The sequence below is a fragment of the Strix uralensis genome, chromosome 20, assembly GCF_047716275.1.
Source record: "Strix uralensis isolate ZFMK-TIS-50842 chromosome 20, bStrUra1, whole genome shotgun sequence".
NCBI lineage: Eukaryota > Metazoa > Chordata > Aves > Strigiformes > Strigidae > Strix > Strix uralensis.
Genome location: NC_133991.1, coordinates 13,196,097 through 13,221,580, shown reverse-complemented (window position 1 = coordinate 13,221,580; position 25,484 = coordinate 13,196,097). Strand labels below are relative to the sequence as shown.

Below are 25,484 nucleotides of genomic sequence, written 5' to 3'. Positions count from 1 at the left end.
TTGGAGGTGTGGTTGTATTGCAGTCTGATGGGCATTAGGAGAGATCTGAGCCTTTCCCCTGGCGTCGGGCAGGCTGGTGTGGGTAGGGGTGAGGCTCCGTTAGCAGGAGGGAGATGGAGCGATCCCGTCGCCGGCGGGAGCTGTGGCCGTGCTCAGGGTGTCACGGACGGAGCTGTTTCTGGCGCGGTAGCTGACGCTCCCTGAATACTGATGCAGGTGCAGACCGATCCGTGAGCAGACTGGCAGCGTTTTTATTCTGTGCCTTTGGAAGACAGCTTAAAATTCTCTTTGAGGCTGTCGGTGGGGATGGCCGATTCTTCCTCTCCCTCTTCTCTGGAACCGTTGTGAAGTGTTTTGAGGCTTAGACGCAGTGCAGTTTGTGCTGCCTACAAGCCTATGTACCAACATCTCTGTGAATTGTGAGGGATTAAACTCTGGTCGTGTCCTCTTAAGAAGCGTAAACTACTTTTATGATGGTCCAGAAGGTATTCGCAGATTCAGAACCGCATTTTGTTTCCTTTAAGTTTCTGCCACTCAGCGTCCATTTCAGTGCCGCCTTTGAATTGCTTTTCCCAGTGTGGATCCGTTCTGGGAATGGCTGGGATCAGCTGTGTCGACTGCTTGCTGTGCCCGTGCTGGTCTGCGTGCCCACTGCCTGGGGCTGAAGGGGGTCTTGGGGTGATGTAATCGCGGTGCATTTAATCGTTCAATGGAGTGAAAATGCAGAAATTCTGGTGGTTAACGGCGCGATATTCACTTCCCCCGTGTTGGGGACCGTCACGCTGTGGGTGGCTGTACCTGCACAGCTCCCATTTGCCTGCGTGCGCTGCAGGCGTTGCGGCTCGCGGGAGGAACTGCTGCTGTGACTTGTCTCGGGTGCGTGGTGCCGGCGCCAGCGTCTCAGAAACTCCCCCGCTTGCCCCCCGTTCCCTGCGGGCTGGCTTCGGGGAGCAGCCCTCCACCTCTCCCACCAGTTTCAGTGCAGAGAAACAGAACGTTCTTACCCAAATGTTGTTATGTCTCCAGCTTCCCCCTCGCAGGGTGACGGAGCTGGTTTTGTGGTGGAACTCGCAGGGTTGGGGGCTGCAGGTGGGAGGGGCAGCTGGGAGCCGGTGGGTGCTGGAGCAGAACCTGACGAAAGCCCCGAGGCCGCAGAGGAGAGCTGCCCCGTCACCCGGGATGGCCCGAGGGTGGCCGCCACGCCGGGATGGTGCCAGCTGCACGCTGCTGCATCCGTCCGTCTGTCAGTGGCGCCGGAGGAGGCGGGTTGGTCAGCCCGCCGTGGCGGCCAAGGTCACAGTGACCTCCCGGCGTCCACGTGTGTGGCAAGCACATGGCGAGCACCAGCCCTGGGGCAGCCAGCGAGCCGGTGGGCTGCGTGCCCATGCCTGACCTGGCACCGGGGCCAGCTTGCGGCCCCGCGGGTGGCTCGTGTGACCTCCTGGCTGGCATGGCGTCCCCCGCTCCCGGCGCCTGGCCGTCCCCTTCTCCCGCGGGGCTCAGTGGCAGGATGATCCCCAAAGCAGAGTGTTTTCCTTGGCAGCGGCTTCCTCGTGGGTCTGCGCTTGCATCACAGGATGCAGTTGTGCTAAAAATTTGAGCGCTCTGTTTATTTGCCTGAAAAATACCAGATTGTTAGAAATCAGATTTGAATTTTCAGAGTTCAAAATTAGAAATGAATCTTTTTTTTTTTTTAATTTTTTAAAATTCAGTTTGAATTTAGCTTCGATCTGTCTCACCAAAAATAACATGTGTCACTGTGGGACAGGATGAACCGCCTGCAGACGATGCATGCCTCTCCCCAGGGGTTATGGATGGGGCTGAGCCTCTCCTGCCAGCTCAGGCAGGGCGAGGTGAATCCCAGCCTCATCTGCAGGCAGTAGCACGGAGTTGGTCATGATTACAAAAAAAACCAAAGGAATTGTTGCCCTTTTGGCAGCAAATCCCATGCCAGACTCAGCGTGTTTCACTCGACAGGCTTGGTGCTTACCTCTCCCCCCTGAAAAGACAACAGGGGAATTGTACAAAGAAGATTTAAAAGTAAAACCTCTTATTCTGGATAGAGCAAAGTAGTTTTTCACTGAAGGGGAATAAAACACTGAAAAACCAAACCCAAATGAGTCTGGCACAGGAGGAGTGCAGCGTGCCGGTCCTGAAGCTCTGCTGAGCCCATGATCTGTGCCCGCAAGGAGTATGACAGTGCATTAATTGTTGCAGCCTGTCTTCCGGCAAAATCCTTTTTCCTCATTCCAGCTGGAACTTCTTAGAAACAGGCTGTTTGTTTCCTTGGCTGGATTTAAATATTTGTATCTGCATCAAATCAGATAAGTCGGAAAGTTAAATTCTGAACTTCCCATGGAGTTGTCATTTTAATTTACCCTTAGAGCTGGGCTTGTGCTCTGCAACAGTAAATTAGAATCTCTGCAATTAAACACACTGTTGCACAAAGGAAATTAGGCTGAACGCAGCTGGACGTTAAATCCTTTTAAATGGTGATTCAGTTTGGGGCGGTGTCCGCTGTTGTGCCGTGGCTCTTGGCTGAGGGAGTTGTCCCTGTGGGTCACAGCAGCAGGGTGGGCTCTTGTTCCCCGCGGTACAGCCTGTGACGAGCATGAGCCACCTCGCCCTTCGATCTTCACTTTGCTCCTGCAAAACAGGAGTGAAAATGCTGGAAAGTTTCTGAGAGGTGCAAAGTGACGTGGGAAAGAAAGGCAGTGGGAAGAAAATGCTGTTGGCTTTAAGAGAGCAGAGCCCTGTGGCCTCAGCCGAGAGCGAGGGGACGCGCCTGTCGTCTCACCAGAGCCATGCTGCGAGGGGGGAGTTGCTCTGTGTGTGGCCTGTGCCCGAGAAGGTGCTGCGGGGACGGCTGGGGAGCGGGGCCCTGCACAGAGGGTGTCAGCTGCGGTTCGCGGCCAGGACGGCCGGGCAGCTGGGTGTTGTGGTTTGATTCTCTTCGAAGGATTCCTTGCCCCCTAGGAAATGTTGTAATCATCTTGTTGGAAGCTAATTGAAGCCTGTAAGCATGGCTGTTTTCTCTTTGTCCTCAAACTGTGCCTGTTGCTACGGTACCTGCGCACCTCCCAGTTCCAGGGGTTATTTTCTGTTGCATATTTAGCGTACACCGACGTCCGGGTGATGTCCTCCCCAGGTGCCGTCGGGACAGCCGCGAGCAGCACAGCCGTGATCTCTGGTCACGCTGCGAGTCCTGCGTGTTGGCCGGTTTCCCCACCACAACCAGAGTCAAATGCTGAGTAAATAATCTGCTTACAAACTGTGAGACACAGTGCAGCTTCCCAGGGCCTGCAAAAGGTGAAGAGTAGAGTCCTTTGAAGACTGCAGGGCAGGGTGCCACTGTCACCCAAACTACTGCACATGCTGCTCAGACGTTGCAGAAGTGTTGTGGGGGGATGCTGTGGTGATAGATGTTGGGCCTTAGTCCTACAGAGGAATATTTGCTCTGTTTAAGACATGGACTTTGCTTATGAATTCAGACATCCTCTATCAGTCCTACTTGCTGCTTGTAGTGGTAGAGATAGAAAATAGCTGTGATGAACTTACGATTTCTGATATGATCAATTTGTCATTTATTGCCTCAGGAAGGAGCAGGAAGGGTAGAATTTCATTCTCCGCTAGGAGCTGGGGCAGGCTGTGTACCCCACGATGATGGGTATTGGAGCGAGGCCTCACCATTGGGCCATGCCTGTAGTCTCCCCAGGAATCACCCAGATAAATTCTTGTTGCAAAGCAGTCTCTTGATTTTTCTGGTCGTATGTGCTTAGAGAAGTGTATAAACGAGTGGCAAAGCCATTTAAAAGTCACAAGACTGCTGCTGTCTCTTGAACTGCAGACCAGCTAGCCAGAGAAGTATTCTACCAAAGTAAAACAGTCTCTGTCTCCATGATGGAAATCTTCCCCTTCCAAAGCCGGTGGAGGCTGGGGCAGGTGCTGGGCTGCAGCTCCGCCCAGCTCCTCGCAGGGAGTGGAGGCAGCACCTTACAGTTTCCGTGGTCTGATGCCTGTCTCGGGAGCTAAAAAACACCCAACCATGTTCATGCTAAAAAAAAAAATCACGGTGAACTGGACTCAAGGTAATTGACGTCTCTTTAGATTTGCAAGTGAATTACTGCATTGTTCATTTTGAGGGAAGCGTGCCTGATTTCCTCATCTGATTACAGACGTGGGCTTCCTCAGCTGAACGGGCTTCACGTGCCCATACTGTGGCCTCAGCCGACCTGCTGGCTCGGTCACCGCTGCCCAGACTGATGGTATTTTCCTTTGTCATATGTAAGGGCTTTAGATTGAAGTTAAAGCAAGGACAGAAGTTCATGGGTCTCAAATCATTGTCAGATGGAAAGAAAAACAGTAGTTTGGCAAACTCAGACTGATAGGTGCAAAGGGAGAAGTGGTTATCCTGGGCAGGAGAACGGTCCCTGTCCCTTCGTAAACCAAAACCCATAACCCTGCAGTAGAGGACGTGTCAGCATCAGTCCCTGTACTTCGATGCAGGAGGCTGGTTCAGTTTTTCACCGTTAGCACGTTCATTATTTCGACTTCCCTTGTGTCTGCGTCCTCCTTTGTCGTCGCTGTTTGCAGCGAGTGCTCCGGTCCGTGCGGTGTGTTCCCTGGTGTCACCGGCGGAGCCGAGAGCACAGGGTGCTCTGTAAGAAACAGCAAATTGCAGAGCTGATTCCTGATCTGCCAGGAGTAGAAATCCATCGTGAACCGACTTACCTGTGCTGGTCAGTAATGCTAATTGTTTATATGGGATGTTTAAATTGTTTGTCCTCACCTGGTCTCTTTTGGCTTTTCAAACCGCCTGAAGCAACACACTGCGCACCTAAAAGCGATGCAGTTTCCCATCTATGCCAACAATAAACAACAGAATTGACTCCCTCAAGGGCAGAATATATACAGAGCACCATCCAAGGATGCCTAAATAGGGCATGTAGAAAATCCTTTGTGCTGTCCCTCTGAAGCTGATCTTGTGGACATGTGAACGTGTGAACGGGCCAGATACGGTTTTCACATTCGTTAAGTGCTCCTGTTAATAACCACAGCATCTCTTCTTTTGGTTTGGTTTTATTTAATGGCTGCTTCGTCAGGGCCCGAGCACAATTAATTCATCCCTGTCTAGTGCAGAGGATCAGAACAAGACCAGTGGATTTTTAAAGTCTCCTGGTAATGCTTCAGTTAGGGTTTAGTGTTTCCCAGGTAAAGGAGGACACTGCGAACCTGCCGGTCCCTGATGCAGGGAGGTGCCGTACCCCAGACAGAAACCCAACACCTCTGATGTTAGCTTTGGCCTTGTATCGGTAGAACTCATTTACATTCAGGCACTGTAGTGGCTGGGTTATTGATCAAAATTCACAAGCCAGACTGGGATGCTGCATCCAGTTAAGTTCCCCACCTTGAGAAGTTTAGCTGTAACTTATTTTTTTGTTCTGTGCCAGCTACTAGGTGAACCTACTTATCTTCTATAAAACTTGCCGGGTAAGAACTGGGTCCATCAGTACTTTCAGTGCCTCCTTCATGTGAGCAGCACTCACGTGCCAAGCAGTGCTGCTTCATGTTGTTTACCTGACCTGATCAATTGATTGCATCTTGTCTAATTAGCTGGAATTTCCTTGCCAATAATAAAGGCTTCCAGCAACAGTAGGCTGTGGTCATGCAAGATGGTGTCATCTGTAGATTTCAGAAAGTGCTGAGAAATAAGATCTTTAAAAAAATAGTGTTAAGTAAAGAAAGTTGAAACTTGCTTAGAAATGTGAAACAGAATTAAGACGTAGGGCTGACCTTCCCCTGGAGTCAGTGGGAGCTGTTCTGGCACAGCAAGTGCGGGATCTAGTTCCTGCCCTTAGCGGAGTCACTGGGGAATTGATTTTAGTGTCAGAGACACGATGTCGGGCCACGTCGATACAGGAGCTGGGGTGCTCAACCCGGAAAGCCGGGGGATGCTCGCAGAGCTTCCAATCCCTTGGCACTCAGCGTGCTGCTCTGAGCCAGCCAGAGTTTCCCCAGTCAGGTGTGTTTTAGTAGCTGGGGACTGCGCTTAGCACGCAGCAGCACTGACATCGCATCCCCTTGGTCATTGAGAAGAAATGTGGGATTCCCATCCTGAATCAGAGTTTGGTACTCGAGCTGGCACATCCGCCAGAACTGATGTGGGCTCCCAGGCAGCTGCGCTCTGACATGAAATCCTCTGCCCGCCCTCCCCAGCTGCAGCGAGATCTGCCTGAAGGGAGGCTCCATCCAGAGAGCGCTCGGTGGAATTTTATTTGCAGGAGCAGCCACAAAAGGTGTCATGCAATGGAGTGTTTAAAAATGCCCAGTGTTTGAACCTTGGTGAGTGAGTGGAAGCTGTTTCTTAACCTTTGCCAAAAGCGATGGTGATTTTTTTTTTTAACAGTGTCTTGTTTGTGACTCATACACAAGAGTTTGGAAAGGGTAAACAGAATTATAAATCCTGTACATGTTTTTTTAATTGTTAGGGAATCTACATCTGTCATACTGCTGTCATTTAAGCAGTTAAAGAAGCACTCAAGGTTGTAAAATCCAAACCAACCTGTAAGTGGAGCACGGCACGGGGTGTCGAGATGATGGTTGCGTTGTAGCCTGTTTGGGTGCCGTTGCCCGTGTTGGTTGTCATCTGCTGCCAGGGTGTGGGCACGCGATGGGACGAAAGTGGTGGTAACTACAGCTTGATTGCACGAGCTTTCTTTTATGTGTAATACTGCAGAAGTCACCTACCTTTAAAACAAGGCAAAACACCCAAACAAACAAAAAACCCCACTGACATTGTAACTGCTTGGTTTGTGGGTTTGCTCTTCCCTGAGAGCCTGATGGGGAAGAGGTCAAGGGCCCAATGGCACGAGTTACAGGGGTAGGTTGGATTCCTGTTCTTGTTAGCGGTAGCAAAGGTGTGTGTTGATACTCTAAAATTACAGTGAGGTAGTCACTGACCAATTACAAATTACAAATAGTTGCAAGAAAACAATAATCATTGTGTGTGCCCAAGTGCAGCAGAGCTCAGCCCATGGCAGACAGAGCTTTGCCGTTGTAGATGTCAGTGGCAGCCTTGCTAGACATTGCCAACTGCAAAATAATAAATGAGGGGGATTTTGAAACTGACTGTTGTGCGGCGGCAGGAAGTTGGTATCAGCTTGATCTCCTGTTGTCGTGTCAGTGTTACTCTGATGTGATAGAAATACTGATAAAACATGCTTTGGAGGACGTGGAGATACGAATACGGTTTTTACAAGGCTCCCTGTCTCAGTTGTTATTTATCAAAAATTAGTGGTGACTCTGATCCTGCCTGTGCCTTGGACTTGCCAATTCTTGTGGTTTTATCCAAACGCTTTTCCGTGTGCAGCTGTGATTTCTTTTTTGTCTCTTCCTCTTCACTGTCACTGTGGGGTGGCCCCACGCGGGCCGTGGGAAGCTGGGTGACCTGGTGAAACAGGGACGCTGCTTCTGCACAGGATGTGAGCGCGTTCATCAAATCAAGCAGAAAAAAATGGATTCATTTTTTTTCCTGTTCATTCAGGGACAGCCAGTATAGCACCCATAGGAGAAAAGAGTCTTCAGTCTGATAATGAGGGTGTCAAGTGGGAACTGTTGGTCCTGTTACACGGAGGTACATCTTGATCTGAATCACTAGGCTGCTCAGGTCGTCCTGAGACAGCGTTTAGGGAAAATTACGTCTTTGAAAACTACGGCTCTGGTGGAAAGAGGAAGGTAGGTGGCAGGTGCCCTGTTGTCCTGTGCACAGTAGACCCGAGTTGGGTGCCATCCGTTGGGCAGGTACCTGATCATTCGCTATATTTGTATTTTAAGTGAACAGGAACTAACTACCTGAGGGGGATTGTGCAGCTTCCTGCAGTGTTAGGAAGAACAACTTTTATTTTGCTCCTTTTCCCAAAAGGGTGAGATCTTTAAGAGGAAAACGTCTCCAAAAGGAGATTGATTTCATTCTGCAGGTTGGGTGGGTTTGTAGAAAGCTGCTCGATTCTTGCAGTACTCTTTCAGGGTGGAGTGTGTCGTGATTCTGAGCTCATCGTCCCTGGCAGCTGGCGCCTTCCTATTGCTTCATATTTAAGAATTTCGTGGACCTGACCTGTTCAAGGCAGTCTGAGCCCAGTGGGACGTGCCATACCGTGCAGAGGAGCTCCACCTTGGCACCACCTTGGCGAGCACGGTGGGGAGTCCGGGTGCAGACGCTCTGCCAGCCGGCGCCCGCAGCCCTGAACCCCACAGCGTGGAGGCAGAGGTTTTCACTCAGGTCCGTGGCTTCGGTTCGTGGCCTTGCACGGGTGCTGAACTCAGTTTGTATTTAACAACCGGGTTTTGCGTCCTCCCGCAGCCACTGTAACAATGAGGGAGGGAGGTGGAGAGAGAAATCCTCTGGTGACCCAGATCTGCTCCGTGGGCCGTAGGTGGAGCCATCAGAGTGTGAGTAACTGGCACTGACCTCCTTAAAGGATGGAGAAACAGGGAGGAGAGGTGGTGCGGGAGGGCGACATCCTCCTCTGAGTCACCACGACCTCGGCCTCCCGCTATCGCAGGTGCGTGGTGCTGGTCCTCTTCTGCTGGGGAGGATGATTCTCCCCGCGCTCGTGGGTGTTGGGACTGCTGTCCCCCACCTGAGGTGTGTTTTGGGAGGGGTGCTCCTCTCCCAGGAGGAGCCCCCGCAGCTTGCGTCCCCGGGCAGCTGCTCAGAGCCTGGGCAGCGTTGGTGTCCTGACAGGCAGCTGGATGCTGTGTCCTGCCCGGCGGCTGAGCCACGTTTGTGGGAACACGAACAAAGGGAGCGCCGGACCGGGACCCATCCAAAACTCTCCCACAGTGGCTGCTGTGAGATGCCTCCAAGAAAAATTCAAGAATGCTGCAGCAAGTAGATGTAGCGATAACATGTCTCCATGTTAAATCTCCTCCTCATCCCCAGCAGCAGCAGATCTGGCTGTTGCCCCCCAGAACCGCCGTCTGTACATTGTCACGCCGGCTCAGGAAACGCTCACAGGGGTCTTGCATCCACAGTTGTGTCATTAATAATAATCGCTCCTTGAAATGCAGTATGCTTTACTCTTGCTTGCAGAAAATTATTACAGTTATACCAGAGATGTATTTCCCACACCAAACAAATTAAAATAACTTGTTTGGGATAATTTTCTGAATAACAAACACCACGGTATTTCCAGGTCTTTGGGCATTCGGAATCCATTAGCGTCATTGAAAACATCTCGTTTATTTTGTGAATGACGAGACTATTTCAAAAACTAAAAATAGGAAAACCAAAACACGCAACCAAACTTAACACCTAGTCATTGCAAATAATACTTCAGGTTTTTTAACACTGAATTTCTCTTAACTTTGAGAGTCATATCCAGGAATAAACCAGATCTGCTTGAGTGGCAGAAGCCAGCGTGGTTTTGGTGACTGGCCCTGGGCATGGCTTTCCCTTTCCCTGGTTTGTGTTCATACTGTGTGTTCCAGTCATTTGCTGCTTTTTTTTTTGGTTTGTTTTCCCTGAATTTATTCTTTGTCTTCCTGACTTGGATTCTTCCTACCCTCTACCCTAGTAACTGTTTGTACTTTGTCTAGAGAGCAGTGCTTCAGGAGGCCGGGTCCTCTTGGATCTGCAAGTCCAGTGCAAATAGCCACGTTTCAGCTGTATTTTTTTGCTCCAGAGATTATGGCCCAATGTCGCCTTTTTTTTTTTTTTTCCAGGAGTCTTAAGTGCTAACAATGTGCAAATAATAAATGTAAATAGCAATGCATGTTCTCATCTTCCCCTGATTTCTCTGGTGCAGGCAGATTTCCTGTTCTGTGAAGTATTTCTATGTAGATACTCATCTCTTCCCTTGCAAGTAGACTCTGAACAGTGGTGGGTGCCCAAAAACGTGACGATGATGAGCCCCTGCCCAGCAACACTGCTCTGTACTGGCAGAAAACCGGTGCAGCCCCTGCAGTCCCCGTGCCCCACAGTCCCCATGCTCGCTGCCTGTGTGTGAGGGTGAAGTCACCCCCTAGAACACGACTGCACTCTTTGGCTGCCCGCATTGGCCGGGGGTTAAACGTGGGGAGGAGCTGGGTGGAGGCTGCTGGTGCACACCCGGGGGTCTGTGGGAGCTGCGGGCAGACCCACGCCCAGGGGCTCAGGCCTCCCTGCACATCGCCTTGGGCGGATCCACGGGGCTGCAGCCATGCCTGGGATCGCATCGGCCTGCAGCAGGGTGCTGGTGATCAGACCTGCGAGTAGCGTGGGACGGTCTCCGTGTCACCTGGCAAGGCTTGTTCTGGTGCTTTGAGAGCTTGGCGGGGGCTGAAATCGGTGCACGAACAGTGGGAGCCTGAAGTCCTTGCTCTGCTCCTCCCCTCCCTCAACACACAAGCGGTCACTTCTCACCATCCGCTGAGAACTGGTCACTGCAGGACCCTCCCCGTGTTTCCCCCAGTGCTGAGCACTTTGCTTTAACTTCTCGAGAGCTTTGGGTCGAGCCCGTCCTGATTTTACACTGTATCTGGGGAAAGCGAGACCATAATCCTACACTGAGCAAAGGCTCTGAGGATAACCCAGAGAGGAGCTGCTGCAGGACGGGCTGTCCGGGGGTAGCTGCTGGTGGGTGGTTTTCGTGGGGTGACGTGTGTGGGAGAGTGGTGCGGCCGCTCCGTCAGTCGCTGCGGTGGCACTGTTGTGCTGCGACCTGTATTTTCCCGTCGGTGGTACCAGGCTGGCGCATCCGGCACCGAGAGCCAGCTGAATGAAGCAGTTACCATGGAAACCATGGCTTTGGTTCCCGTGGCAACCAGCCGGGGTTTCGCACAAGCAGAAGCAGAGGTACCACTGTTACCTCTGCCGATGGCCTGATCCTGCCCGGCGCTGCTTTCCGCAGGCTCTGGGGGCTGACGTCACCTCTGCCTGCACCGGCGGCACCGGCGTGATGCCGCAGGGAACCGGCACTCGGTTTTCCTGCTTCCGTGGGCTGCCCTTCATTGCAGCAGGTTGGGCTGAGCTGGGGCAAGCGATTTCTCTTTAAACAAACTGCTCATCGCACCTGAAGAACTTCAGAGAAAATTTAACACCTTTGGAAGTAGGAATGCCCCAAATTGATACAACTAATGCAAAAGCCCAGAGTGCTGCGGGTGAGTGTGGCACCTCTGCCGACAGTCCTGGGGGCTCGGGCTGTTTGGGGACTGCAGGGTCCTCAGCATCCTGCTGTCTTCTGATGTCTGTGCTTGCAGCATCGGCGGAGACAGGCTGGTGGACTGCTCCTGCTGTAGATCTGTGGCACCGTGGCGGTCCCTGCAAGGATAAGATCCTTTTCTTAGGATTTAGCTTTTTTCCCATTCTATATAGGAATCCAAACTCCTTACAGCAGCGGAAAGCCTGGCCAGCTGGCTGGGGGCTCTGCTGAATCGTGTGGACATCCTGCGGGTGGGATTGTGGCTCAGGGACCTCCCCTGGCCCAGCAGCTCCTGGTTTGCTGCACTGGCTGCGATCCCAATAGCAAAGAGTTAAGGAATCCAGCTCAAAATTGCAAGTCACTTTCATGATTGCTCATTGATGAGGAATTTTTAATCAGTGAATGCCATGTAATAGAACACAACATCTGAAATACGCCTTTGGAAAAGCTCATATTTGAAAGTGTGTTTCTAAATTGCTAATATAATGTTTATAAGGGGAGCTTTTTAACAAGACCTTTTAAAGCTTACTAATGCCAACTACAGGGCAAGCATTATTCGTGAGGCGAGTGCAGAGAAAGCATTGGGTTCATTATTTTTAATCTTGACATAAGAATAAGCAATTTAATTACAGCCAGCTATAAAATGGAAAATTCTTTATGCTGACAAATGACTGTTGCTGCGTAGGGACAACAGTAGTTTGTGTCTGGTTTGTTTACCCAGTAATGGCCAGTGGGATGCACACAAGGACCGAGGAGCAGCTCTGAAACAGCGAGAAGAGTGGGCATGGAGGAGCGAAATGTTACAACTGCTCTTGCATCAGGTGCTGGCTGTCACTGCGGTTGTGCCGGTCTCGCTGTCATAATCCGTGTGGGTAAAGGCTGCTTTGAAGGTGGCAGCTACGTGTAAAGGAAGAAAATCGGATATTCGCAGGGAGCAAAAGCAGACGCACATGTGGCTTTTAATTTGGTCACTGCTGTTTAAATAAAAGAGGGAGGGACTCTTCAGCACTGCCCTTGGTTCCTGCCGCCGTGCCCAGCTGCCTGCGGTCTCTGCAGCCGTGCTGCGCAGCGCTGGAGGGCTCACGGTGGCATCGCCCGGCAAAGGGCTGCTCTCAGCTTCACACTCAGGCCTGTTTTCCGTGGGACCGTGCTTGTACTTTATATTACGCACGCTGAAGTGTGTGGCTACGTGGTTAAAGCACCTTTTAAATACAACTTTTGTGCTCAGAGTTGTTCTTGCAGGAATACTGATCCCTGCAGCAAACAATTACAGTGCATTTTATTTGGCCTCAGCTCCCTGTTTTGCATGTGATTAGGAGTGAAACTGTGAGAACTGTAAATGAAATGATCAACTCGTTCTCACCAGAGCCAGCAGCTGATTTGCAAAACTTCCCAACCATCAAAAGCCGTGGATGGATTCACATGAAAATCCATGATTTCTTCCTGGGATGGATCAGCTTCCTCCACATCAGGGCCAGGGTTTACTGGCTCTTAAGTGATGTTCTTGTGGAATTTTTTTAAGTGCACAGAAGTAAAAAACAAATCAGTTTTAAAGTTGTAGCTTCCTTACACTGCTGAGTAAAAGTTGCCTGGGCAACCAGGGCTTCCAGTTTCTTAACATTAAAAAAAGAAATCTACAATCGTTGCTGCACAAACATAAGGAGAAGGGTCTGTGCTGAAACTTGTTGCTTGGAGAAGAGCAGTCTTGGGGGGCTGTGTGTCTGCTGAGCTGGCGGAAGTGATGCTGCTGCCTTTGGTACACGTGGGCTGAGCTCAGATCGAGTCCCCCCGGCTTTGGGGTGTGAGAGCCCCGCGCTCTGTGTGGGGCAGCAAGCCAGAACTGCGCTGGCCACACCTCGCCTTCCGCAGGGACTTGGAGCTCCCAGGGCCAGTCGCTCCTCGCCTCTCCGAGGAGGTGGGGGAATAAAATGCAGATAACTTCAGCCGCTTTTCCGCCACAAAGAAACAGGATCGGTGTTTCATTGACCGGGTTAAGTGAAGAAGGAGTTGGTGCCGGGCAGCTGCAGGCGTGATCCTGTCCGTGCGCCGCTTCTCGGGTGGGCTGGCAGCAGGCCCTGGGGGGGTCAGTGGGGGCTTCCCAGATGGCAGCACCCTCCCTGGATGCGCCCAGGGCCTCGTCCTTGCTGACGACAGAGGCCTTGACGTAACCTGAATCTAGGCCAAGCATAAAACTGGTAAAGCACATCACTGCCTCTCAGGAGGAAACTCAGCTGGATGGGCTTTTTTGTAATTGTTTCACATTCAGATAATTCCAAGTCAGATAAACTTTGAAATCACACGGATTCTCATCTCTCGTGCGTCTCCCAGCCCAAAGCCGCCGCAGTGCAGGAGGGCAGAGGGTTTTAACAGCAGCATTTGAAGTCTGGCTGCAAAGTCAGCACTGGAACAGGGACTCCAAGCCCGGGCACAGGGTTTGCCAGCCCTGGGCTGCTGCTAGACCGCGGCTGTCCTAGGGCCGGGTTGTCTCTGCCGGTGCTCGTCCTGTCACCCTGCGCGGAGGGACCGCGGCCACAAGAAAGGAGTCTGCTGGTGGCCCAGCGATGCCCGGGTGCTTGCTGAGCTGCTCGGTGTGTGGCAGGAGTTTTTGGTCCATTGATTACAATTATGAGGTTGGGATGGTTTGGGGTTTTTTAATACTGAAGTGTTTCAGGTTCATCTTAACCTCAGGCGGAGGGACTCCAGCTACCTCGGTTACAGCTACCGGTATTGGCAAGGGCAGAGGCATGTTTTGGTGAGCCCTCTTGCCTGCTGACTGGTTACATGCTCTGACAGACAGAGCCCTTGGGTTTGAACTCTCAGGATTTCTCTCCTTTTGGAGCAACCATCCTTAAAGTAGTGACTTCCAGGAGTCTGGGGGACTCCAGAGCTGTCCCTTGCTCCGGGGACCATGTCCTGAGAGAAGCAGCAAGACAGCGCAAAGGAAAACAGCATCTCCTGGAGAGGGAATTCAGGAACTTTGAGCCTTCAGGCCTGGGTCAGACCCAGGGATGTGTGTCCCTCAGGGCCCTGGCAGACGGCGTCGTCATCCCAGGTACCAGCACTGTATCGGCACCCTCACTGCGTCGGGGGCAGTTATGGACTTGCAGCTGTCCCAGACACACGTGCCTCTGCCTTAATGAAATTTCAGACCTTGAAAGACAAGTGATTGGGCATTTGTGTGAATTCCTTTTATTGAAATTTCATTAATTATTCTGTTGGATGTAGTTTCAGGGTCCCCTCTGCCCTCTTCAGCTCTACCCTTACATACCAATTCTGTTGGAAGATCCCAACAGTTTGGTAAAAGGAGCATCAGTGTGGCTGCTTCTTATTTTAAAACTGCCGTGACTTTTTTTTTTTTTTTTTTTGGTATCGCGTAGGATCCATTGTGGTAGCGCTGCTGTTATTAGAAAGTCCTGTTTTAGAAAAAAAGTACTGGAAGCCAGTGCACGTCTCTGAAGGTGTTTTCTGTTTGGGAGTGGGTAGGCGAGCAAAGTCAGAATGACTAAGGCTCGGCTGTCGCTGTGGGCTTTCTACTGACGGGAGAACCTGGCACCTGACGTGGGCAGGATGGTTTGCAGAAAATAACCTGTTGTCAGGCAGGTGCTGGATACCGTCTGTCCGGGGGCTGCTGGTGGTGCTGGTCAGAGGGGCCCAGGGAGACCCACACCCACCCTCTTCCTACCAGCCACCCGTGTGAAGAAGTGCCAAGGCAGGAGGGTCCTGAGTCCCTGTCCCCTCTCCGGCCGGTTCCTGGGGCGGCTGCATAGCGGCTGGCGGGTCGGGTGGGCTCTGTCCTGCCCCCAGGGTCACCTTCAGACACAGGGCAGGCACCACCCCCTGCAGAGCCTGGGAGGGGGCTGCGCCCCACGAGGCTGGCGCCTGCGGAGGTTAATCACACTGAGTTCGTTATTCAGCCAAGTAGCAGCTCAGCCAGGAGATCCCTCTTTACCAAGTGAGCCCCAGTGAATTACATCCTAATTTTTGAAAGATTACGGGTGCCAGCAGAGACTCCAGCCCATCTGCTCTTCCAGCCTCCCCGGCAGCTTCCCCTGGAGAGCACCCAGCTGGCGAGTGCGCGGACCGGGGGGGCCCTTCACAAGAGCCCCGGGAGGAGCGTGCGGTCGCGGCGGGTGGGTGCTGGGAACTGGCACCTTGTCAGGGCGATTCCCGGCGCTGGGAGGGAGGCAGAGCCCGCGGCGCTGGGCTTGGAGCAGCACCACGTCCCGACGCACCTGGAGAGCGACAGAGCCCCGGCCCCACGAGCTGGGAGACTCGTCCTGGTGCTTGCTGAGGGTTTGTCTGCCTTTTCAGTAATTAAGGGTTTGTAACTAATTACCAGCTGCCCTCCCATACCTCATAGTCTTGCTTTCCCCCTGGTGCTGGGGGTCTTCTCTCACAGCGGGGAAGGAAGGCAAATCTGCTTGAATGTGCTTGTGCTGTGCAGGATACAGGCGCTGGGGCTGCCAGATTTCTCGCCCGCTCTTCCCGGAAAGCCGCGTCCCTGCGCTCCGTCCCGCCGTCACCGTGCCCTGCGAGTAACTGTGGGGAGAACGTGCTGGGAGAGAGATGCTGCAGAGAGGGGCTGGGCTCCTGCCTCTATGCAGGGATTTTAATCTCAGGCTTTCTCCTACTTGCTTCTTTCCTGATCAGAGAGTAAAGAAGACGACATTCAGATGAGTTCTCGCATAATTAAACCTGAGCACAGCAGCGTGCACCTTCCTCAGTGCCCTCTGTCCCACCCACATCCCTTGGGCTGCGAGGAAATCAAAGCCCGTGTGCAGCATTACTGTGTTTTCTGGGGCAGCAAACGGCTTCAGCCGCGCTGAGGATAACGGACGTTACAGCTAGCAGAAGGGGTTTTGGCTTCAGCCACGTATGGATCTAAACGCCGTCTCTGGGCTGGAAGTCGGCGCTGGGGCAGAGCTGGGGGGCCCCGTCGGCCCTGTCCCCACCTCTGCTGGGGCTTCCCCATATAAATCCTTGGTAGTTGAGGAGCTGGCGTAGCCGCTGCCTGCTTATGGTTTAAAAAGCAGAGAGAGGGTCAGAACTGCCCCTCTGCCTGCAGACCGTCTGTCTCGAGAGGCTTTTAGCTGAGCTAGAGCCAGCGGTGCCAGGAGGCAAAGCTCAAGCTGAGAGGAGTTGTCTCCGTTTACACAGCTGGAATGATTGTGCCCTGCTAACATGCGTTGTTTGGCCATTTTAAAAATACTTCCTTTTTTTGTTATTATCAGGACAAAGGTACCCCCTTTTTCTTCTTTTGGTGTTTTTGGGTTTTTTCATTTTATTTTTCTATGAGAAGGCAGGAGCTACCTTAGTCATTGTGTTGGCTTAGGCTGAATTGAAGGCCTGGCTGAACAGGCTTTAAAGTTATTCCCAGCTAACTTTTGAGATAAAAGACCAGCAGAACCATTGAAACACATGAGGTCAGGTTCTGATTGCAGTTGCCCTGGGGAACTTGGGAGATAAATAAAGAGCATGTATTCAGAAGATCATGAGTCTGATCCGAGATCTGGCTAAGGGGAAGGTTTGCTTTTAAATTGAGCGCTTGCCAGCAGTGAGTGAAGAAGCATCCGTGCCAGCTCTGGAGAGCTGGTGTTTTCAGCAGGGTGTATGTGATTTAGGTAGCTAATGGTGAAATTTAACTTCAGAAAAAGGACAGGCGATACGTGGCTTTGCAGATTTCACTTATTTTGTCTCTTTGATGCTTATAGTAAGTGCTGACCTGGGCTGGGGGACAGGTTCTCTGTGCTGTTACTATTCAGTGCTACGCTGCTGCCTTAAAAATCTCATAAACCAGTACCTTTGGTGAAGGTCACCTATTGTTTTCCTGCCGCACTGCTCAGTAATTGATCCCTGTCAGATCGATGTGGTTTATATATCCCATTAATAGTACTGGGTAGTGTTTGGCATTTCTGTGTGCTGTGCTGACGGAGGCAGCATCCCTTCCCTTCCTGCCGGTGAACACATCAGGTTTCCCACGCTGAGTGGGCATTAGCAGAAGAGGAGGAGGCACACCGTTCCTTCACATCTCCCCCGTGATTCAGGGGGTTGTTGGCCCTCAGCTGTCTCTTCTAGCTCAGGAGGTCTTGGTGTGGTGTGTGTTGCTCAGAAGCTGTTAGTACTTGTGCCGTTTCTTTTCTTCTGACCATATAAAAGTTCCCTCTCTCTCCAAGATTTACATGCTGGTTACAGAAATGCACTGTGATTCTGTGTAGACCTACTTGGGCCTGTGTGCCCAAAGCTTGTCTTTTTTCCCCAACTACTCTCGGTTGGTTTAGTAAAAGATACTGTCTCTTCTTATGCACCTTGTCTTTGAAATACTTCAATGTGGCTGTGGTTTTACCTTCCCACATAAGAGCAGAGTTCTCAGCACAAGGTTTCTGTCTTCGTGCAGGGATGTGGGGTATCTTCCACCTTCCTCGAGCCACAGGCCAGCACTCAGTCGCTGTGCAGGACGCTGCTCTCTGTGTAGCTGCTCCCTTTTCCTCAGGGGTGCTTGGGAATAGATGTATGTTGTTAAAACCCCATAACCCTGCTCCCCGGGTGGCCCGCTGACGGTGGTCTTGCGTCCTCTTGCGTGGCGATCAGAAGGAACTGCACCCACCTCCTTCCCTTTGCACCTTCCCCCCCGCCTGCGCTGAGCCCCGATCCTCTTCAGACGCTTCGTAGGGCGGGTGCAGTGGGTGGTGTTGTGAGCTGGGTGCTGGTCCTGCCACTGCGCTGACAGCGAAGCGCAACAGGGAGCTCCCTTGGGCTGAAACAGAGGAGAGGGGCCCGGGTTTGTGCTGCTGCACCCCCAGCAAATTCCTGCCTGGGACCTCAGACAGTCTGCTCGGTGGTCTGGGGGTGCTCTGCATCCATAAGGTGTTTGTGGGTGTCCTCACAGAGGCTCCTTCTTGCTGGTGTCCTGTGTTCAGCTTAAGAGGGGCTGTGCTGGGAGGGGTCTGGCTTCCACATTGCAGATAGAGCCATAGTTCAGTGCTCTTTGTTCTTAATTTTTCAGTTCTGTTGGGGAGGATGAGCAAAAGAGGAAGAAGGCAGGAAGAAGATTTCATTTTCTGTCTTTAGTGTGGCAGAAATACTTTTTTCCAGCTTTTCCTGAGGAGTTCTAGGCTTTAAACTTACCCCTGGAGTTGAAGGGACTCACACCTGATGGGGTGAAGCATTTCAGTTTTGGAGACTCATCAGTCTTCCTTCAGAAGGCAGAGAGCTGTTGGTCAAAGTAACCCTTTAGGTTTTTGCGGCCAGCCCTTGTCCTTTCCCTTTCTGCCTGAATTTGCAAGGCGTAACTGTATCTGAACACATTTTACAGCAGCACAACTGATAATAAAAAAACCCCAAGCTATGGACATGGGAGTGACCAGACGAGTGTAGATTATAGTGAGTTTTGTTCTCCTTACATTTCTTTTTTTTCCCCTCTGTTTTTAGACTTTAAAGAGGAAGGAAAAAGAATATGAACATGAGATGGAGCGGCTGGCAAGAGAGAAGATTGCTACCCAGCAGCGACTGGCGGAATTGAAGAACGAGTTGAGCCAGTGGATGGACATCTTGGAGATTGACAGAATTATTCGACAGACAGTTCAGCCAGAGGATGACCAGGCATCTACCTCGACAGCATCAGGTACCCATCACTTTTCTCTTCTTGTAATCATCACTGTACATCACTGACACAGTCACATGGTGGTGGTGGGGATCTTCATTTAGCACCGTCCAGGTTTCTTTGTATTCACACTAAAGTAAAAGGTTTTCAAGTGGTTTGTAACCATTGATGTTGGTCTAATAATACACTGCCGCTTGTGTAGAGTAAACTGCAAATCCTGCATCAGCGTTAGCTAGAATCAAAGTGCAGGTCTGCACACTCAATCTGCTGATACCTCACGTGGAGATCCCCGCTTTCCAAACTTAGTTTTCCTCTTGCACAACTCTGCGTCCCTGCTCGTTAGAACTGGGTGTGTCTGAGCATCCTGACGTATTTGTGCGTGGATGTGGGTGGGTGTTCAGCCACGTAGAGAAGAAGGATTCGATACAGGAAGGATCACCAGAGCATTTGAACAACTTAATGAGCCTTCACGTTGTGTGAAAAGGATTCCCAGTGAAGATGAAACAGTACTAACGAATATCTGATGTGCTGCTCCCAGTAAGAAGTTTCTGTGAGATAGGAGGGTGCATGCTTTTCTCCAGACCGGTGATTGCAGCAGGAGGAATAGGCGGTCCTGGATGTACAGTGCTTTGCTTTCCAGAGATGAGGAGGCTGTAGCAGTCCGTAACCGTTGGCAGCAGTTCCTTCAAATCGAGACAGCGTTTGCTCTTGGCGCTCCAGGCAGACGATACAGCGGGTTCCAGGAAGGGGAAATCTGAGTTTTCTGGTTCATTCAGGCTTGTATCAGGCTCATCACCTTTGACCACACTCGCAGACTCCAAGCGTAGGCTGATGGAAGTTGAGAGTAGGAGTGCTTTGTCAGTAGGAGTGTCAGCCGTTCACCTCTCCAGCTGGCCTCTGCTGAAAACCATCTCTTCAGGCTCCTACTAACCACAGAGCTTGCAAAAGGGAAGCGTCTTCCCTGGTTTTCCTGCCGCTTCTGTATCTTCTGAGATTTTTAATCTCTGCTGCATGGCTGGCTGTAGAGCAGGCAGTGCAAGGTGCCCTCCTCATCCTCCTGATCTCCACAGGGTCAGCACGTCCCTGCAGTGCTCCGTTAGTTCCTGGAGTGGACCAGAGTCCGTTTTCCAGAACCAGACAAGGAACTTGCTGCCGTGTTTCTCCATGGCTGTTTCCTTCCTGCTCTGGGAGCAGAAGGGGTGGTACTGATCAGTGGAACAACTGGACAGGAAAGGAGAGCTGTTCCTCTCCCAGACGGAGCCCTCTTCAGCCCCGACGGAGCTCAGCCCAGGCGCTCTCTGTCTGCCTCTGCTCATGTCGCTTCCCTTGCCCGCCGAGCGGGATCTCAGCCTGTCGTGAGCTCCCCTCTAGCTGGGGCTTTGAGCTCCGGGTCCTTAGCACACAAGCAGGGAGGAGAGGGCCGTGCTGTGCCGTGCCGCGCCGCGCTGCCTGCCCGTAGCTCAGTGACTCGTCCTGCTGTTGTCTCTTCCACCTGTGCTGCCTTTTAGGGAGGCTGGTTAGTCCAGTTCGTGCTCTGCTTTCTTTTTATGGGAGTCTCTTCCTTTCGTTTTTTCTAGAGGGTGAAGACAACATGGATGAAGACATGGAAGATGACAGGCCAGTGAACTCATTACCAAAACTAACCCAGCGCCAGCACCCAGAGCTCCTGAAAGCCGTCCCCGCCAACGCTGCTCCCCACCACCCGGCAGTTCTGCCTCAGCACCTCTCCATCCAGCAGAAACAAACCCCAGCCCATACACAGCCTCCCATCCAGACACAAGCACTGGTCCAGCCGCAGGCGATTGTCCCTGCACAGACTCACATCGTGGCGGCTTCGACAGTGCAATCGACTGTTATCGCCCACACCGCCACTACCCACGCTTCGGTCATTCAGACTGTCAACCACGTGATTCAGGGTCCACAGACCAAGCACATTGCTCACATTGCACCTTCCACATCCAGCCCCGTGCAACTCACCACTGCTGCTCAGCCCATCGGCCACATCACTGTGCACCCAGCCACCATCAACCACATGGCCCACCTCGGCCAGCAGCTCCCCATCTACCCCCAGCCCGTGGCTGTCAGCCAGCCCGTGGTGAGCCACATCGCTCACACGATCTCCCACCAGCAAGTGAACGGAACCACAAACCTTGGCCAGCAAGCGGTGATGGCCAAGCCTGCTGTAGGAACCCAAGTTGTCCATCACCCGCAGTTAGTTGGGCAAACGGTCCTAAACCCGGTGACTATGGTGACCATGCCGTCATTCCCAGTGAGCACGCTGAAGCTGGCCTAGAGGGGATCGTCCGACAGCGAGGGCTTTGTTGGGAACCTTTCCTAAACTCCATACATTCCAACCACGTCCGACTCCGCGGGAGGGAAGTGCAGAAGACGCCGGGCGGCGGGACGCCGGGCTGGGCTGTCCTCAGCTGCCCAGTGACCAGCCTGCCGCCGGCAGCGCGAGACAGGGCCTCTCTGCACTTGAATTTTGCTAATCCGAGGAAACTTCAAAGACAATTGTTCATGGTGATTTTTTTTCCTTTTATGTGTAATCAGTGAAATATGGATATGATGTTCTTAAGACTTTAATTTTCCCCTTTTATGTGTTGCTTCTTTGTAGAATAAAAATTGCTGATCTCTTTATTGAGACATTGCGTAGAATGGGAAAAAAATCATAGAAGTCTATATTTATATATATGTGTGTATGTGTGTGTATATATATGTATATACATATATATATAAATATAACATTTGAAGAAGGCCTTTTGTAAGGTTGATTATTTTGCAGGATTATTAGACAAAATTCATTTTTGGAGGAAGAAGACAGAGTGTCCTCTCTAAACAAGAAACTTTAAGGTAGATGGTTTGGTGGACCAGGGTACATATACAGTGACAAAAAAAGAAAAAAGTTAAACCATGTTAAAGGTATTTCCCGTCAATATATTACATTTCAAAAAACCATCTAAAATCACTGTGACTTGTTATGGCATTTTAAGGAAATTCTCTGTCCTGTCTAATAAAAGGAAAAAGAATACACAACCGGAGTTCATTTGTTGCAGTTTTATAAATGACTTGATTTTTATAGCTATGTCAAAAAAATACTGTTTTTTATTATTTTAATGGTTGACAGTGTTTTGTTTGGATGTTTTTGGGGGGGGGTTGTTTTGGCTTGGTTTTGCTGATGCAATAATTTTGCAGATCTCTGTGCATGGCACTCCCCCCTTCCAGGATCCCTCCTGCCAGCCCCAGGCCCCCAGGGTTCTTGGGTTTGTTGTTGTTTTGCAGAGGCAGATATTTTGTGCTGGCAACTTGCAATATGTTTATCTGGCCTGATAGAGTGGAACTGGGACGAGACGACCGACAGAAATTAAGTAGATTTGCTGCATGGGTTAATTTTCTTTGTTAGTTTGTTCCTGAACTGACCAGGTGTTAGTGTGGGAGTCAATGGATTAGAAAAGGGATAAATGTGGATGTGGTATCTTCCAAAGTGCAAGCAGTTTTGTCATCTTTTTTTTCTTTGGGGGAAGAAAGAATAATCTAGTCTTGTGTAGGATAAGGGTATACGGCAGGAGATCAGTATGTGTAACCTGTGTCTTACGGACTACAGCGAGACGTGCACCAAAGAACAACCCTCATCCGAAGTGACCCTCTTGTTCGTCCTGTCCGGTGGTTCGGCCAGATCCCGCGAAGCTGACGGCAACTCCCGCGAGGAGGGTGTTGTCTGGGAGCCTGGGAGGCTGCTTAGGACGTGTTTCATCGCTGGCTGAATATCCTGGTCCTTGCACCGTTCTGTGTGTAGTACTGCTAGTAACGATCTCTTTTCCGTCTTCCTCTCTTTTTAAAGACAAATGCTCTGCAGTCCTTGGTGCAGGCGACGTTCCCACTGTAGCCAGCGGCCGTTTCCCTTCGGGCGGGCGGGAGGACGGTTCCTGCCAGCATCTGAGCAGGGTTCCGGGGGGTAAGGTGGGGCTGAGCAGTCACACCTTCGCTGCTGGCTCGTTTTGGGTCGAGATCTCCCACAGGAAAACATGATCCAGTCTGCCCCAAATGCCTCTTGACTCCAGCAGGACTTTTGCCTGGTCGTGGACTGAGGTTTAATTTGGAAAACTTGCCAGTCCCGCACCGTCCATGCTGTGGTTGAAACTGGGCTGGAGGCAGGAGTAGTTACTGCAGACGGAGATAAAGCGTGATTGTGCCTTCTGAGCAGACATGGCTGAGTCGCATTAAATCTGTTTATAAAGTCCTGGGTTGCTCCCATAGTTAACACTTTTTAAATTTTTTTTCCTTGCATCCTTGAGTCCAGGAAGCTCTTGCCCATGTTGCTAGCACACTTTCTACAGCAGAATGGGCAAATCTTTAAGGATTCCTTATCCTTGAACCACATTTAAATTAGTTTATTCTCATTTCTAGTGCACTACTAACACTGTGGGGTTAGCAGAATCGCCAGGGCTTTGTTGTCTCCTTGTACGTGCAGGTGCTTTCCCAGGGACGTGTTGGGTGTGCCGGTATTTCAGAGATCAGTGTTAGGTATCAGGATGGTTGCTCCTCATCAGAAACTCTTGAAAACTGAGTATTTGCAACAGGGTCATCTCCCTTCTTGGGAGGACCTGCATGGCTTTGCCTTCTGTAGCTGCATTAGGAGGGGGGGGAAGCGTCATTCTGCCTTTCTTTACTGTTCCAGCCCATAAAATGACAAAATTGAGGCAGGGAACCTCATTTCTAGTGAAGAGCGGCTGAGCTTATTGAAGGAGAAAAGCCCAGGCTGGGCAGTGGGGCTCAGCACGCGAGTGTTGGCCGAGAGCCCCTCTGTCCCTCCGACACCGTGCCCTGTGTGCCGGCGCTGCGGGATCGGCCGGCGTGGGGGGATCCTGCCCCCCCCCGCCCCCTCCAAGGGCAGTTCTGCCTGAGGGCTTAACTCTGCGTGGAAATCTGCCCCCACCTGAACCCTGCTGCCTCCCGATCCCCAGATGGATGCTGGGCTTTCCCCAGCAAAAAGCGTAGGGGATGGAGAGAAAAGTTCCTGTTTTCTTTGATGCAGGCGAAGGAGCTTTCTGGTGGGTTCTTTAATGGCCTTTACAGACAGGTGATGCTGCTGACCTCCTCATCTTTTACTCCCCCCTGGTTTCAAGGTAACAGTGTCACTACCTTGCTCACGTACAACCCCACATCTTTGCCAGTTCTTCTCTCCCCTGTGGAGCCCTGCAGTGCCGTTACGTCTCAGCCCCCTCATCGCTGTTCGCCTCCACTCGAGGGACGGCTCGTCCCGCTCGGCCAGCCCCTCGGCCGGTCCGGACGTCTTGGGTTCCGCCCGCTCTCATCTGCCTTTTCCACGGCTGCCAGAAACGTTTCTTTGGGTTTTTTCTGTTTGTTTTTTAAAGTCAGTGAACTACTTTCTGTTCTGTGGGGAAAAGAGCAAACTGCAGCCCTTCTTTCCCCCCACGTCTGTCATTCCTGCTCAGAAACTTCAGATTTGCGCTAATGCTCTTAGAAATCATGTTCAGTACTGTATAACAAGGGGCACTTTAGAAATGTCTCTCCTCCTTTGATATATGTGTTTTCCCTATGGAGAAAGCTATATATAAATATATATATGTACACTTTGGGATTCAGAAGATCTAATTTGTCCCAAAAAAATCAATAAATATGAAGTTTACAAGAAATCTCTTCTGTTGTTGAATAATATTAGTTATTGGTAACCGTACCACAGAAAAAGTAGCAAATGGGTTTTCTATGTAGTAGTTTTGAGAAGACTTCTGTGTCCTGTCAAGCCTGACTCGGTGCCTGTGGGCCGGTGGAGGGCAGGCCCTGGGTCCTCCCCTGTGGTGCTGTGCTTCCCCCCCTCGCAGCCAGCCTGCTCCCCGCAGCTCATCTCACGCTGCCGACAGCGAAAACTTGCTCAAAAGCTTGATCTGGGCTTAAAACTTCAGCCAGCGCGGTTGTGTGCGTTTGCAATAGACACCAGGAGATCTGAGTGAGCAAACCCCCTTGGATGGCTGCAGTTACATGCAAAAACACTCTCTTGCTTTCCCAGCTACCCCGGGCTGGGGAGCTGGACCGTGCTGTCCCAGCAGATGAGGGGTTTTGCTGCCCTGAGCTGAGCCTGCCCAGGCAGAGCCGGGTCGGCTGCCGAGGAGGAGCGGGCGCTGCTTTGCTTCGGGCTGGTTTCCACTCACCTGCCAAGTAAGCGCAGGCAGAGAGGAATAAACCCCAAATGCTGCTTCAAAATTCTCCTGGAAAGAGTTCTTACAGCTGACACTTTAGATACAGGAATGTATTCCTGACCTCACCAACAGAAATTAGCCAGAACCCCGTAGTTTAGCTGAGGAAGGGCAGCGACCCGAGCAGCGGAGGGTCGGGCTGGGCCATGTGTGTGTGTGTGTGTGGTCGGCGCCGACCTTGTGCGCTTCACCCGCCCGCAGCGGGAGTTGGGACCGTCCGTGTGAGACTGTTCTCTCTCAACTCCTGGGCTGGGGATGGCACCGGCACCGCCTTTTGCTGTCCGGCCTCTGCGGTGGTCCTGGCTGGAGCCGCTGCCGTCCTTCACTCATCCTCTGGTTGCTCAGGATTTCTAAAACCGATCAGAACAGGTGGGGAGGTTGAGGGAAGAGTTTAAAAGCGGCAGACAAATACCAAAAGCAATGATAACCAGTTTTTGCATGCTATCAGGTGGACAGGTGGTAGGAATTTTTGAGTTCCCGATTCATGAG

At 51.5% G+C, this 25,484-nt stretch overlaps 1 protein-coding gene across 3 annotated transcripts in view; it reads left to right on the top strand.

The window, feature by feature from the left end:
• Nucleotides 1–24,437, top strand: part of MNT (MAX network transcriptional repressor) — a 44,805-nt gene extending 20,368 nt beyond the window's left edge. For all 3 annotated transcript variants that reach the window (XM_074890559.1, XM_074890558.1, XM_074890557.1), the window contains 2 exons: nucleotides 18,609–18,801; nucleotides 20,358–24,437. In XM_074890559.1, the coding sequence (XP_074746660.1) occupies nucleotides 18,609–18,801; nucleotides 20,358–21,073 (909 nt within the window). In that variant the 3' untranslated portion in view covers nucleotides 21,074–24,437. The remainder of the gene's footprint in view (nucleotides 1–18,608; nucleotides 18,802–20,357) is intronic.
• Nucleotides 24,438–25,484: the final 1,047 nt, after the last annotated feature.